The sequence below is a fragment of the Bombina bombina genome, chromosome 1 (assembly GCF_027579735.1).
Source record: "Bombina bombina isolate aBomBom1 chromosome 1, aBomBom1.pri, whole genome shotgun sequence".
Lineage (NCBI taxonomy): Eukaryota > Metazoa > Chordata > Amphibia > Anura > Bombinatoridae > Bombina > Bombina bombina.
This window is the reverse complement of record NC_069499.1, coordinates 1,198,548,414-1,198,563,843: the sequence shown is the minus strand read 5'-3', so window position 1 is coordinate 1,198,563,843 and position 15,430 is coordinate 1,198,548,414. Positions and strand designations below refer to the sequence as shown.

The following is a 15,430-nucleotide window of genomic DNA, read 5'->3' as shown; positions in this document are numbered from 1 at the left end:
ACCAGGAGTGTAAATTCCTCTGCCATTTCTTGCTTACATAGATTTTATATAGCTAAGACTGCTGTACTGACATACTTTCGGTGGCAGTTTCAACATGCTATTTCAAATATCAAAAGAAAGGTAAATGTGCTATTTGTAAACAATTTAATATTGTCCAACAGGTAAAATGGCACATTGGGAACACAGAGAAGGAAAATGTACAGTACACTGTCCCTTTAAGGTCTGTTCAATGCTACTTATTTTTTTTACAAATGCTTGAAGTACATATGTTGGTCAGAAAATACACTGAACAAAAATAATGAAGAGGTTTAATGAAAAGCTGCCCCAAATTACTAGCAGAAAAGGTGGAAGCAATATAGTGCATAGAATGAAATCTCTCTCTCTCTATACACACACATATATATATATATATATATATATATATATAAATACATATATATATATACACACACATACATATACACACGCACACACACACACATCAAAGGGAATGTAAGTTATGTAAATATCTTCTATGACAATACATAAGAGTATAGTGTATATCTAAATGCAATAGTGTTATTCTTCTTTTACACATTTATATTAATTAAAATGTATTTTATCCATTTCCTCACACAATATTCCTGGTCCAGGTCCACAATTAGCAGATAGCTGTAGCCCTTGCTGGGGTATTAATGAGATCAAGCTTAGGGGCTCACAAAGCAAGATTTAGGTATGGGGAGACATTAGCAGCAGATGAGAAGCACCGCACAGCTGCTCCTCTCTCTGCTTTCATGTGCGTTGGGAGAGGTCTGGGACAACACTTCCAACTTTGAAGCTGTCGTTATGCAAATGATCCAATTCAGAGCCAGGCAGCGGGTGTGCTCTGCGTATCTGTGTATTGTAATATTCATATGATCTTTTATTTAGGAACAGCTGGAGGAAATAGAAACTGACCTGCAAATAAAAGATGCTATTTGAAAGGAAGTTGACAGCCACAACTATCTGCAAAGTGAACCAATAACAGGTAATGTTAATTGATAATTGAAATGTACCCGGACAGTTGCCTGGAGCCCTTTAAACACATCACTATTATGGGGTAAAGTTAATGCAACAAGGAACTAAGCCCTTTAAACCATAATGCATATAGTTATTGTGACAAACTGTCAGTTCTATAAAGGAGCAGTGCCCTAACCATAATGATATCTGTAAGGGTTTATAGGGGTGTCAACATCGGGTCATTAAGAATTGCCGCAATTGATCTATATGCCCCAATATTATGATGTTCTTACCCGTGAACCCAAAACACAAAATTTCCATGTTTTCAGCAGGAAAGTATAAAAAAATAAAATTAAAAATAAATTCACAAAACAAGAAAAAACGTGTTCAGTTTTAATATTTATGTATACTCTACATAAAATCCTTTTCCCTTTCCATCATCAATAAAATTAGAAACAGAGTTAAAAAAAAAATAATTATTATATATATTTATGTACTGAAGAACAGTGAGTGAGGTCTGATCACGTCATCCCGAGGTTCCTGGAATGCAGCATTAGTGGGAAGGTTTTTTGGATCCTTTTCCAAATTTGGCATCTAGTCCCAGACCTGTGGAAAACAGAATACAGTGCTGTGAGTGTCTCAGAAACACAGAGTGGGCTCAGCGCGTGAGCAGCACCGTCATATACTGAGTGTGTCTGTGGCTCACTGTGTGAGGGGTTTTGCCAAGCTCTTCTGCCAGCATATCATAGCAACAAATCAGTGACGTGGGTATAGGGTCAGTGTTACAGGGAAGTAAAGTAACCTAATGTCATGCTTAATGGGTGAAAGGGTAAGAACCACATTAGACAGTATGAGACATGTTCAATGGCTTAGTCCCAGTTTGCACTAAGTGACTTGATGAAAAATAAAAATAGCTAGTGGGTTAAAATGCCAATGGTTTGTACGAACAAAATGTACAAATATATATTTCAAAGGGTCAGTTTTATGGAGGATCAAACTGACCTATTAATCTTGTTACAGGGAATTGGTCAAAGAGAAGCCATGTGATACAACAACAATCACATTTTGTTTGGTGTTTATTTTGTTGCTACATATACAATTCACAAATTTAAGACAAAATGTGTTAAATGAACACTGAACCCAAATTTTTTCTTTCGCGATTCAGATAGAGCATGCAATGTTTATACTTCTATTATCAATTTTTCTTTGTTCTCTTGCTATCTTTATTTGAAAAAGAAGGCATCTAAGCTTTTATTTTTGGTTCAGATCTCTGGACAGCAGTTTGTTATTGGTGGATGAATTTATCCACCAATCAACAAGGACAACCCAGTTGGCTCACCAAAAATGGGCCGGCATCTAAACTAACATGCTTGCATTTCAAATAAAGATATCAAGAGAATGAAGAAAATTTTATAATAGGAGTAAATTAGAAAGTTGCTTAAAATTTCATGCTCTATTTGAATCACAAAAGAAAAAAATTGGGTTCAGTGTCCCTTTAAGATAAAAAATGTAATCTTAGTTTTGCAGAGTAACTGTGTTCAGCAAGAATCATACTTTAAACACAGATCAAGCACAATCTCAGTCTTCTTAAAACACAAATTCCACTGTTGAATCTCTAGTAAATTGAAAAACAGAATTTATGCTTACCTGATAAATTACTTTCTCCAACGGTGTGTCCGGTCCACGGCGTCATCCTTACTTGTGGGATATTCTCTTCCCCAACAGGAAATGGCAAAGAGTCCCAGCAAAGCTGGCCATATAGTCCCTCCTAGGCTCCGCCCACCCCAGTCATTCGACCGACGGACAGGAGGAAATATATATAGGAGAAACCATATGGTACCGTGGTGACTGTAGTTAGAGAAAATAATTCATCAGACCTGATTAAAAAACCAGGGCGGGCCGTGGACCGGACACACCGTTGGAGAAAGTAATTTATCAGGTAAGCATAAATTCTGTTTTCTCCAACATTGGTGTGTCCGGTCCACGGCGTCATCCTTACTTGTGGGAACCAATACCAAAGCTTTAGGACACGGATGAAGGGAGGGAGCAAATCAGGTTACCTAAACGGAAGGCACCACAGCTTGCAAAACCTTTCTCCCAAAAATAGCCTCCGAAGAAGCAAAAGTATCAAATTTGTAAAATTTTGCAAAAGTGTGCAGTGAAGACCAAGTCGCTGCCTTACATATCTGGTCAACAGAAGCCTCGTTCTTGAAGGCCCATGTGGAAGCCACAGCCCTAGTGGAGTGAGCTGTGATCCTTTCAGGAGGCTGCCGTCCGGCAGTCTCATAAGCCAATCGGATGATGCTTTTAAGCCAAAAGGAAAGAGAGGTAGAAGTCGCTTTTTGACCTCTCCTTTTACCAGAATAAACAACAAACAAGGAAGATGTTTGTCTGAAATCTTTAGTAGCCTCTAAATAGAATTTTAGAGCACGGACTACGTCCAAATTGTGTAACAAACGTTCCTTCTTTGAAACTGGATTCGGACACAAAGAAGGTACAACTATCTCCTGGTTAATATTTTTGTTAGAAACAACTTTAGGAAGAAAACCAGGCTTAGTACGCAAAACCACCTTATCTGCATGGAACACCAGATAGGGCGGAGAACACTGCAGAGCAGATAACTCTGAAACTCTTCTAGCAGAAGAAATTGCAACCAAAAACAAAACTTTCCAAGATAGTAACTTAATATCTATGGAATGTAAAGGTTCAAACGGAACCCCTTGAAGAACTGAAAGAACTAGATTTAGACTCCAGGGAGGAGTCAAAGGTCTGTAAACAGGCTTGATCCTAACCAGAGCCTGAACAAATGCTTGAACATCTGGCACGGCTGCCAGTCTTTTGTGTAGTAAGACAGATAAAGCAGAGATCTGTCCCTTTAGAGAACTTGCAGATAATCCTTTCTCCAAACCTTCTTGTAGAAAGGAGAGAATCTTAGGAATTTTTATCTTATTCCATGGGAATCCTTTGGATTCACACCAACAGATATATTTTTTCCATATTTTATGGTAAATTTTTCTAGTTACAGGTTTTCTGGCCTGAACCAGAGTATCTATTACAGAATCTGAAAACCCACGCTTCGATAGAATCAAGCGTTCAATCTCCAAGCCGTCAGCTGGAGGGAGACCAGATTTGGATGTTCGAATGGACCCTGAACAAGAAGGTCCTGTCTCAAAGGTAGCTTCCATGGTGGAGCCGATGACATATTCACCAGGTCTGCATACCAAGTCCTGCGTGGCCACGCAGGAGCTATCAAGATCACCGAGGCCCTCTCCTGATTGATCCTGGCTACCAGCCTGGGAATGAGAGGAAACGGTGGAAATACATAAGCTAGGTTGAAGGTCCAAGGTGCTACTAGTGCATCTACTAGAGTCGCCTTGGAATGCCCCATAATTGAGTTATTTGGGCAAAGATCTCCGGATGGAGTTCCCACTCCCCCGGATGGAATGTCTGACGACTCAGAAAATCCGCCTCCCAGTTTTCCACTCCTGGGATGTGGATCGCAGACAAGTGGCAGGAGTGATCCTCCGCCCATTGAATTATTTTGGTCACTTCTTTCATCGCCAGGGAACTCCTCGTTCCCCCCTGATCATTGATATATGCAACGGTCGTCATGTTGTCTGATTGGAACCTTATGAATTTGGCCTTTGCTAGTTGAGGCCAAGCTCTGAGAGCATTGAATATCGCTCTCAGTTCCAGAATGTTTATCGAGACCATAGACCCTGAGCTTTCAGGGATTCCCAGACCGCGCCCCAGCCCACTAGACTGGCGTCGGTCGTGACAATGACCCACTCTGGTCTGCGGAAGCTCATTCCCTGGGACAGATGGTCCAGGGTCAGCCACCAACGGAGTGAATCTCTGGTCTTTTGATCTACTTGAATCATTGGAGACAAGTCTGTATAATCCCCATTCCACTGTTTGAGCATGCACAGTTGTAATGGTCTTAGATGAATTTGTGCAAAAGGAACTATGTCCATTGTTGCAACCATCAATCCTACTACTTCCATGCACTGCGCTATGGAAGGACGAGGAACAGAATGAAGCACTTGACAAGAGCTTAGAAGTTTTGATTTTCTGACCTCTGTCAGAAAAATCCTCATTTCTAAGGAATCTATTATCGTTCCCAAGAAGGGAACTTGTCGACGGAGACAGAGAACTTTTTTCTATGTTCACCTTCCATCCGTGAGATCTGAGAAAGGCTAGAACGATGTCCGTATGAGCCTTTGCTTTTGACAGGGACGACGCTTGTATTAGAATGTCGTCCAAGTAAGGTACTACTGCAATGCCCCTCGGTCTTAGAACCGCTAGAAGGGACCCTAGCACCTTTGTGAAAATCCTTGGAGCAGTGGCTAACCCGAATGGGAGGGCCACAAACTGGTAATGTTTGTCCAGAAAAGCGAACCTTAGGAACTGATGATGTTCTTTGTGGATAGGAATATGTAGGTATGCATCCTTTAGATCCACGGTAGTCATAAATTGACTTTCCTGGATAGTGGGTAGAATCGTTCGAATGGTTTCCATCTTGAACGATGGTACCCCGAGAAATTTGTTTAGGATCTTCAAATCCAAAATTGGTCTGAAAGTTCCCTCTTTTTTGGGAACTACGAACAGATTGGAATAAAATCCCATTCCTTGTTCCTTTATCGGAACTGGGTGAATCACTCCCATCTTTAACAGGTCTTCTACACAATGTAAGAATGCCTGTCTCTTTATTTGGTTTGAGGATAAGTGAGACATGTGGAACCTTCCCCTTGGGGGTAGTTCCTTGAATTCCAGGAGATAACCTTGAGAAACTATTTCTAGCGCCCAAGGATCCTGAACATCTCTTGCCCAAGCCTGAGCAAAGAGAGAGAGTCTGCCCCCCACTAGATCTGGTCCCGGATCGGGGGCTACTCCTTCATGCTGTTTTGTTAGCAGTGGCGGGCTTCTTGGCCTGCTTACCCTTGTTCCAGCCTTGCATCGGTTTCCAGGCTGGTTTGGGTTGTGAGGCATTACCCTCTTGCTTAGAGGATGCAGAATTAGAGGCCGGTCCGTTCCTGCGAAAGGGACGAAAATTAGACTTATTTTTAGCCTTAAAAGACCTATCCTGTGGAGGGGCGTGGCCCTTTCCCCCAGTGATGTCTGAAATAATCTCTTTCAATTCTGGTCCAAATAAAGTTTTACCTTTGAAAGGGATGTTAAGCAATTTTGTCTTGGATGACACATCCGCTGACCAAGACTTTAGCCAAAGCGCTCTGCGCGCCACGATAGCAAACCCTGAATTTTTCGCCGCTAATCTAGCTAATTGCAAAGCGGCATCTAAAATAAAAGTTAGCCAAATTAAGTGCGTGAACTCTGTCCATAACCTCCTCATATGGAGTCTCTCTACTGAGCGACTTTTCTAGTTCCTCGAACCAGAACCACGCTGCTGTAGTGACAGGAACAATGCATGAAATTGGTTGTAGAAGGTAACCTTGCTGTACAAAAATCTTTTTAAGCAAACCTTCCAATTTTTTATCCATAGGATCTTTGAAAGCACAACTATCTTCGATAGGAATAGTAGTGCGTTTGTTTAGAGTAGAAACTGCCCCCTCGACCTTAGGGACTGTCTGCCATAAGTCCTTTCTGGGGTCGACCATAGGAAATAATTTCTTAAATATAGGGGGGGGAACAAAAGGTATGCCGGGCTTTTCCCACTCCTTATTTACTATGTCCGCCACCCGCTTGGGTATAGGAAAAGCGTTGGGGTGCACCGGAACCTCTAGGAACTTGTCCATCTTGCATAATTTCTCTGGAATGACCAAGTTGTCACAATCATCCAGAGTAGATAACACCTCCTTAAGCAGTGCGCGGAGATGTTCTAATTTAAATTTAAATGTCACAACATCAGGTTCAGCTTGATGAGAAATTTTTCCTGAATCTGAGATTTCTCCATCTGACAAAACCTCCCTCATGGCCCCTTCAGATTGGTGTGAGGGTATGACAGAACAATTATCATCAGCGCCCTCTTGCTCTTCAGTGTTTAAAACAGAGCAATCGCGCTTTCTCTGATAAGTAGGCATTTTGGATAAAATATTTGCTATGGAGCTATCCATTACAGCCGTTAATTGTTGCATGGTAATAAGCATTGGCGCACTAGATGTACTAGGGGCCTCCTGCGTGGGCAAAACTGGTGTAGACACAGTAGGAGATGATGTAGTATCATGTTTACTCCCCTCATCTGAGGAATCATCTTGGGCAATTTCATTATCTGTGGCAGTACTGTCCTTACTTAGTTTGGACGCTATGGCACAATTATCACATAAATTTAAATGGGGAGACACATTGGCTTTCATACATATAGAACATAGCTTATCTGAAGGCACAGACATGTTAAACAGACTTAAACTTGTCAACAAAGCACAAAAAAAGTTTTAAAACAAAACCGTTACTGTCTCTTTAAATTTTAAACAGAAAACACTTTATTACTGAATATGTGAAAAAGTATGAAGGAATTGTTCAAAAATTACCAAAGTGTCTTAAAGCATTAAAAGTATTGCACACCAAATTTCAGAGCTTTAACCCTTAAAATAACGGAACCGGAGCCGTTTTTAAATTTAACCCCTATACAGTCCCAGCTATAGTCTTTGCTGAGACCCAACCAAGCCCAGAGGGGAATACGATACCAAATGACGCCTTCTAGAAGCTTTTCCAGTAATTTTTAGATCCTCACACATGCATCTGCATGCCCTGTTCTCAAAAAACAACTGCGCAGTAATGGCGCGAAAATGAGGCTCAGTCTATAACTAGAAAGGCCCCCTGACTGGAAAAGGTGTCTAACACAGTGCCTGCCGTTATATAAACGTTCCCCAAGATTATAAATGCAAATTGTCAGCCTAAATCTGAATAATATGTCCAAATAAAGCAATCGATTTAGCCCATAAAAATGTCTACCAGTTTTTTAGCCCATAATAAGCCCTTTATTCTGTTTGTTTGACTAAGAAAATGGCTTACCGGTCCCCATGAGGGGGAATGACAGCCTTCCAGCATTACATGGTCTTGTTAGAAATATGGCTAGTCATACCTTAAGCAGAAAAGTCTGCTAACTGTTTCCCCCAACTGAAGTTACTTCATCTCAAGAGTCGTATGTGGAAACAGCAATCGATTTTAGTTACTGTCTGCTAAAATCATCTTCCTCTCACAAACAGAAATCTTCATCCTTTTCTGTTTCAGAGTAAATAGTACATACCAGCACTATTTTAAAATAACAAACACTTGATAGAAGAATAAAAACTACATTTAAACACCAAAAAACTCTTAACCATCTCCGTGGAGATGTTGCCTGTGCAACGGCAAAGAGAATGACTGAGGTGGGCGGAGCCTAGGAGGGACTATATGGCCAGCTTTGCTGGGACTCTTTGCCATTTCCTGTTGGGGAAGAGAATATCCCACAAGTAAGGATGACGCCGTGGACCGGACACACCAATGTTGGAGAAATGTGCACAATATAAATATAAAAATGAATCTAAATTTGTGTTTTTAAAATACGACAACAGTTCAGCTAAAATCATTGTGACGGTGACCATTGGTTTTTAGTCTTGCTGTTTATTTTGCATAAAGCTGACCATATTTAGTTAAATCTAACCAGATCCTGCATGAAACCAAAATCATTACCTGCTCAAAATCTATCCAAATGTTAGGCAAGACTTACCCAAAAACACGAATATAGTTCCTACCCACTGCAGGCTGCTAATTGGGTTGGAGAAAAGCAAAACAGATGCCAGAATTGTGAAGAACTTCCTTGTGGTAGTGATTATGGAACAAGTCAGGGGTCCAAAATATACAACAGTCATAAATATAAAAGTCTGTGGAGGAAAAAAATAAATTGGAATCTATAGAACAGATATAGTAGTTTAGCGTGAATTAAATAAATGTAAAAAAAAAAAAAATGTAAGTGTTCCAAAATATGTAAAGCTCAGGATTCTGGGAAACTGCACTACCACATATAACCTTGGTTTACACAATTTGCTTTTTGACCTCTCAAGTTAGCGTGAGACGGGCACAACATTTACACAAAAGCAAGAGGTTTTTAATGAACCTGTGAAAGGACATTAGAGGGATATAAAAGTTCTTAAACGTCATCATTTAAACAAAAGGCGTTTTATTTTCTGTAAAACTCCAGGGTTTTCACTTCCCTAAAAAAAGGAACTCCTGCACAATGCGCTTATATCAGGCCTGCAATGGCTGCAAGCATGTATCTGAGACAAATATAAAGGGGCAGTGGAAAACTCAAGAAGCAGCAGGGCCTTCAAATATTTCCAGAGGATCAGTAACAGACTTGGCAAAGATCTGCATACAAAATAAATTGCATGGTTTGATATTTGAGAGATGTCTTCTTTAAAAGCATTAAGCTCTGGCACTGATCTAAACATTCACTGTGTAGCAAGTAGCAGGGTCAGAGAGACTGCAGCATGCTTCAAAGGACATTAAAAAGCAGCTTTTTTTCTTTTCTTTACTAACTTTCCTCTGTCATACAAGTTTAATCCCTGCTAAACAAAAAAACAAAATGTATGCTTACCTGATAAATGTCTATTTCCTGACATGGAGAGTTCACAACGTCATTCCAATTACTAGTGGGATATCCACTCCTGGCCAGCAGGAGGAGCCAAAGAGCACCACAGCAAAGCTGTTAAGTGTCACTTCCCTTACCCATAACCCCCAGTCATTCAGCTGAAGGGAAATGGAAAAAGAAGATAACACAAAGGTGTAGAGGTGCCTGAGGTTTAACAAAAAATACTGTCATAATTAAGGGTGGGTTCGTGGACTCTCCATGTCCGGAAAGAAAGAAATTTATCTGGTAAGCATACCTTTAGTTTTCTTTCCTAAGACATGGAGAGTCCACAACATCATTCCAATTACTAGTGGGAACAGATACCCAAGCTAGAAGACACAGAATGAACAGGGAGGGAGAACAAGACAGGTAGACCTAAACAGAAGGCACCATCGCTTGAAGAACCCTTCTCCCAAAAGAGGCGTCAGCCGAGGCAAATGTATAAAATTTGTAAAATTTTGAAAAAGTATGCAGAGAGGACCAAGTAGCAGCCTTGCAAATTTGTTCCACAGAAGCTTCATTCTTGAAAGCCCAAGAAGAGGAGACAGTGGAATAAGGAGCTAGTGGAAAGCGCCATAATTCTTTCAGGAGGCTGCTGTCCAGCAGTCTCATAAGCAAAACGAATCATACTTCTGAACCAAAAGGGAAAGAGAAGTAGAAATGGCCTTCTGACCCTTTCAATTCCCAGAGAAACAAACAGGGCAGGAGACTGGCAAAAATGCTTAGTAGAGTGTAAGTAGAATTTTAGAGCGCGCACAACATCCAAGTTATGCAACAGACGTTCCTTTTGAGAAGGAGGACTAGGACAGAGAGAAGGAACAATGATTTCCTGATTAATACAGGTGGCCCTCGGTTTACAACGGTTCAATTTGCACCGTTTCAGAATAACAACCTTTTTTCCCAGTCATGTGACTGCTATTGAAATGCATTGAGAAGCAGTGCATTGATTAAAATAGCCAGTAGGTGGAGATGTCCACTTGTGTTGCAGCAAAGCCAAGCAAGCTGAAATTAATCAGTTTAACCAGACTTGAGCTATCGAGCAGATTTCAAAGGAACAAGATCTCCCTGTTTATAAATCAGTCCAGAATGGAATGCATAGAAAGAACTGTTTGCAGAAAAAAGTGAAGTCTGTGTAGTGTGATTATTTTATTAGGGTTATAATGCTGTTTAGCAAATGTTTTTGTTCATTTAACTTAGTTTAATTATATATTCTGTGTTGTGTGATTATTTTATTAAGTTTATAATGCTGTTTAGCATTTAAAGTCTTCATTTCAAAGCTTTAAAAATAATGTATTAGGTGGTACTTATGCCAATTTTGAGAGGGGCCTGGAACCTAACTCCCTCACTTCCCATTGACTTACATTATAAACTGGGTTTCAATTTACAACGGTTTCGCTTTGCAACCATTCCTTCTGGAACCTAACCCCGGCATAAACTGAGGGCTACCTGTATTTCTATCCGAAATCACCTTAGGGAGACACCCCAAATTAGTACGAAGGACCGCCTTATCCGCATGAAAAAAGGAAATTTATGCTTACCTGATATATTTATTTCTTTTACGATATGACGAGTCCACGGATTTCATACTTACTTGTGGGATATCGCCTCCTGGTCAGCAGGAGGAGGCAAAGAGCTCCACAGCAGAGCTGCATAAATAGCTCCTCCCCTCCCTCACAACCCAGTCATTCGACCGAAGTTAGGAAGAGAAAGGAAAAGCCAAGGAGCAGAGATGACTGAAGTTTAACAAAAATAAAAACCTGTCTCTAGAAAAAAAAAACGACAGGGTGGGCCGTGGACTCGTCATATCGTAAAAGAAATAAATTTATCAGGTAAGCATAAATTTCCTTTTCTTTTACAAGATATGACGAGTCCACGGATTTCATCCTTACTTGTGGGATAAAATACCAACAACACAACAAGACAGGAACCTAAACGGAAGGCACCACTGCTTGAAGAACTTTTCTCCCAAAAACAGCCTCAGACAAGGCAAAAGTATCAAATTTGTAGAATTTGGAAAAAGTGTGAAGAGACGACCAAGTTGCAGCCTTGCAAATCTGTTCAACAGAAGCATCATTTTTAAATGACCATGAGGAAGCCACAGCCCTAGTAGAATGAGCCGTAATTCGTTCTGGAGGCTGCTATCCAGCAGTCTCATATGCCAAACAGATGATACTCTTCAGCCAAATAGAGAGAGAGGTAGCCGTAGCTTTCTGACCCCTACGTTTCCCAGCAATAACAACAAATAATGAAGATGTTTGACGAAACTCCTTAGTCGCCTGGAAGCAGAACTTCAGGGCACGGACTACGTCCAAATTATGTAACAGACACTCCTTCTTAGAACCCCTTGCAGAACATTAAGAACTAAATTCAAACTCCAAGGAGGAGCAATTGGTCTAAACACAGGTCTGATTCTAGTCAGGGCCTGACAAAAAGATTGAACATCTGGAACATCTGCCAGACGCTTGTGTAGCAAAATAGACAAAGCAGAAGTCTGTCCCTTTAAGGAACTTGCTGACAACCCTTTCTCCAATCCTTCTTGGAGAAAAGATAAAATCCTGGGAACCCTAACCATACTCCATGAGTAGCCCTTGGATTCGCACCAATAAAGATATTTACACCATATCTTATGGTAAATCTTTCAAGTAACAGGCTTGCGTGCCTGAATCAAGGTATCAATGACCGCCTCAGAGAACCCCCGCTTAGATAAAATCAAGCGTTCAATCTCTAAGCAGTCAGCTGAAGAGAAATTAGATTCGGATGACGGAAGGGTCCCTGAATGAGATGGTCCTGCCTCAATGGAAGCTTCCACGGTGGCAGAGATGACATGTCCATCAGCTCGGCATACCAAGTCCTGCGAGGCCACGCAGGAGCGATGAGAATCACCGAAGCCCTCTCCTGTTTGACTCGAGCAATTACCCGGGGAAGGAGAGCAAATGGAGGAAACACATAAGCTAGGTTGAACGACCAAGGCATCTATCAGTTCGGCCTGAGGATCCCTGGACCTGGATACGTATCTTGGGAGCTTGGCATTCTGACGAGACACCATGAGATCCAGCTCCGGCTTGCCCCATCTGAGAATCAGGGTGGCAAAGACCTCCGGGTGGAGTTCCCACTCCCCCGGACGAAACGTCTGTCTGCTCAAAAAATCCGCTTCTCAATTGTCTACTCCTGGGATGTAGATTGCTGACTGATAACAAGAGTGAGCCTCCACCCACCAAATTATCTTGGATACTTCTGTCATCGCCAAGGAACTCCTTGTTCCTCCCTGATGATTGATGTAAGCCACAGTCGTGATGTTGTCCGACTAAAATCGGATGAGCTTTGCCAAAGCCAACTGAGGCCAAGCCTGAAGAGCATTGAATATTGCCCTCAACTCCAGAATATTGATTGGAAGTAGTGACTCCGACCAAGTCCACACACCCTGAGTCTTCAGGGAATTCCAGACTGCACCCCATCCTAGAAGACTGACGTCCGTTGTCACCATCACCCACGAGGGTCTGCGGAAGCACGTCCCTTGGGACAGATGATCCTGTGACAACCACCAAAGAAGAGAGTCTCTTGTCTCCTGATCCAGATCTATCTGAGGAGACAAATTTGCATAATCTCCATTCCACTGTCTGAGCATGCTCAGTTGTAGAGGTCTGAGATGAAAACGAGCAAACGGAATGATGTCCATTGCCGCCACCATCAATCCAATTAGCTCCATGCACTGAGCCACTGATGGCCGAGGATTGGACTGAAGGGCTCGGCATTTATTCAGAATCCTTAACTTTCTGACTTCCGTCAGGAAAATTTTCATAGATATAGAGTCTATTAGAGTTCCCAGGAAAGGAACCCTTGTCTGAGGAATTAGTGAACTTTTTTCTAGATTCACCTTCCACCCGTGAGTCCTTAGAAATGACAGAACCATGTTGGTATGAGACTTTGTCAGTTGATAAGACAACGCCTGGATCAGAATATCGTCCTGATAAGGCGCCAATGAAATGCCCCGCGATCTGAGAAACGCTAGCAGAGACCCTAGAACCTTTGTGAAGATCCTGGGAGCCATGGCCAGCCCGAAAGGGAGAGCCACAAACTGAAAATGTTTGTCCAGGAAGGCAAACCTTAGGAACTAGTAATGATCCTTGTGGATAGGAATATGAAGATATGCATCCATCGTTTAAGTCCACAGTAGTCATATATTGACTCGCCTGGATCAATGGAAGAATTGTCCGAATAGTCTCCATCTTGAAGGATGGAACTCTGAGAAACTTGTTTAGACTTTTGAGATCTAAAATGGGTCAGAACGTTCCCTCTTTTTTGGGAACCACAAAAAGATTTGAGTAAAACCCCTGTACCTGTATTTGGAACGGGACAATTTACTCCCATGGTAGAGAGGTCTTCTACACAACGTAAGAACGCCTCTTTATCTGGTCTACAGACAATCGTGAAAGAAGAAACCTTCCCCTTGGGAAGGAATTTTTGAACTCCAACTGATACCCTTGAGACACGATTTCTAGTGTCCAGGGATCCTGAACGTCTCTTATCCAAGCCTGGACATGCTGTCTTGGGAGCAGCAGCGGGCTTCTTGGGTTGTTTACCCTTGTTCCAAGCCTGGTTGAGTCTCCAGATGGTTTTGGCTTGAGAAAAGTTCCCTTCCTGTTTAGCGACAGAGGAAGGGGGGACTCCTTTGAAATTACGAAAGGAACGAAAATTACTCTGTCGTCCCCTTTGCTTAGATGTCTCGTCTTGAGGGAGAAGATGACCCTTACCTCCCGTAATATCAGAAATTATTTCTTTCAAATCAGGCCGGAATAGGGTCTTTCCCTTGAAAGGAATAGCTAAAAGCTTTGATTTAGAGGACACATCCGCAGACCAAGATTTTAACCATAAGGCTCTGTGCGCTAAAATGGAAAATCCAGAATTCTTAGCCGCCAATTTGGCGATCTGAAAGGCGGCATCCGTAATAAAAGAATTAGCCAGCTTAAGGGCCTTAATTCTATCCATTATTTCTTCTAAAGGAGTCTCAGTCTTAAAGGGACACTGAACCCAAATTTTTTCTTTCATGATTTAGATAGAGCATGAAATTTTAGGCAACCTTCTAATTTACTCATATTATCAAATTTTCTTTATTCTCTTGGTATCTTTATTTGAAATGCAAGAATGTAAGTTTAGATGCCGGCTCATTTTTTGTGAACAACCTGGGTTGTCCTTGCTGATTGGTGGATAAATTCATCCACCAATAAAAAAAAGTGCTGTCCAGAGTTCTGAACTAAGAAAAAAAGCTTAGATGCCTACTTTTTCAATTAAAGATAGCAAAAGAACAAAGAAAAAAATGATAATAGGAGTAAATTAGAAAGCTGCTTAAAATTGAATGTTCTATCTGATTAACAAAAGAAAAAATTTGGGTTCAGTGTCCCTTTAAGGGACTCTTCTAGAGCGTCAAACCAAAAGGCAGCCGCAGTTGTGACTGTCACAATGCAGGCCGTCGGTTGTAGTAGAAACCCTTGATGAATATATAGCTTTTTTTAGAAGACCCTCCAACCTTTTATCCATAGGGTCTTTGAAAGCACAACTGTCCTCAATAGGGATAGTCGTACGCTTAGCCAGGGTAGAGATAGCTCCCTCCACTTTAGGGACCGTCTGCCAAGATGTCCATCTTACTCAATTTCTCTGGCGGAACCACAATAGAGTCCCAGTCGTCCAGAGTCGCCAAAACCTCTCGTAGCAAAAGGCGGAGGTGTTCAAGTTTAAATCTGAAGGACATGACGTCCGAATCTGTCTGGGGTAATGCACTTCCTGAGTCAGACAGTTCCCCCTCAGATAGTGCCTCCCTACCCCCCACCTCAGAACCCTGGGAAGGTATATCGGAGATAGCCATCAAAGCATCAGAAGTTGCAGGGACCA

General features: G+C 41.6%; 1 protein-coding gene across 1 annotated transcript in view; it reads right to left on the bottom strand.

Annotated features, from left to right (window-relative positions):
- Positions 1 to 1,358: 1,358 nt before the first annotated feature.
- SLC35B1 (solute carrier family 35 member B1) overlaps positions 1,359 to 15,430 on the bottom strand; it is a 100,123-nt gene continuing 86,051 nt past the window's right edge. Inside the window, exons 9-10 of the mRNA XM_053700151.1 lie at positions 8,645 to 8,798; positions 1,359 to 1,584 (exon numbers count right to left, since the gene is read on the bottom strand). Coding sequence (XP_053556126.1) covers positions 1,532 to 1,584; positions 8,645 to 8,798 — 207 coding nt within the window. The 3' untranslated portion in view covers positions 1,359 to 1,531. The remainder of the gene's footprint in view (positions 1,585 to 8,644; positions 8,799 to 15,430) is intronic.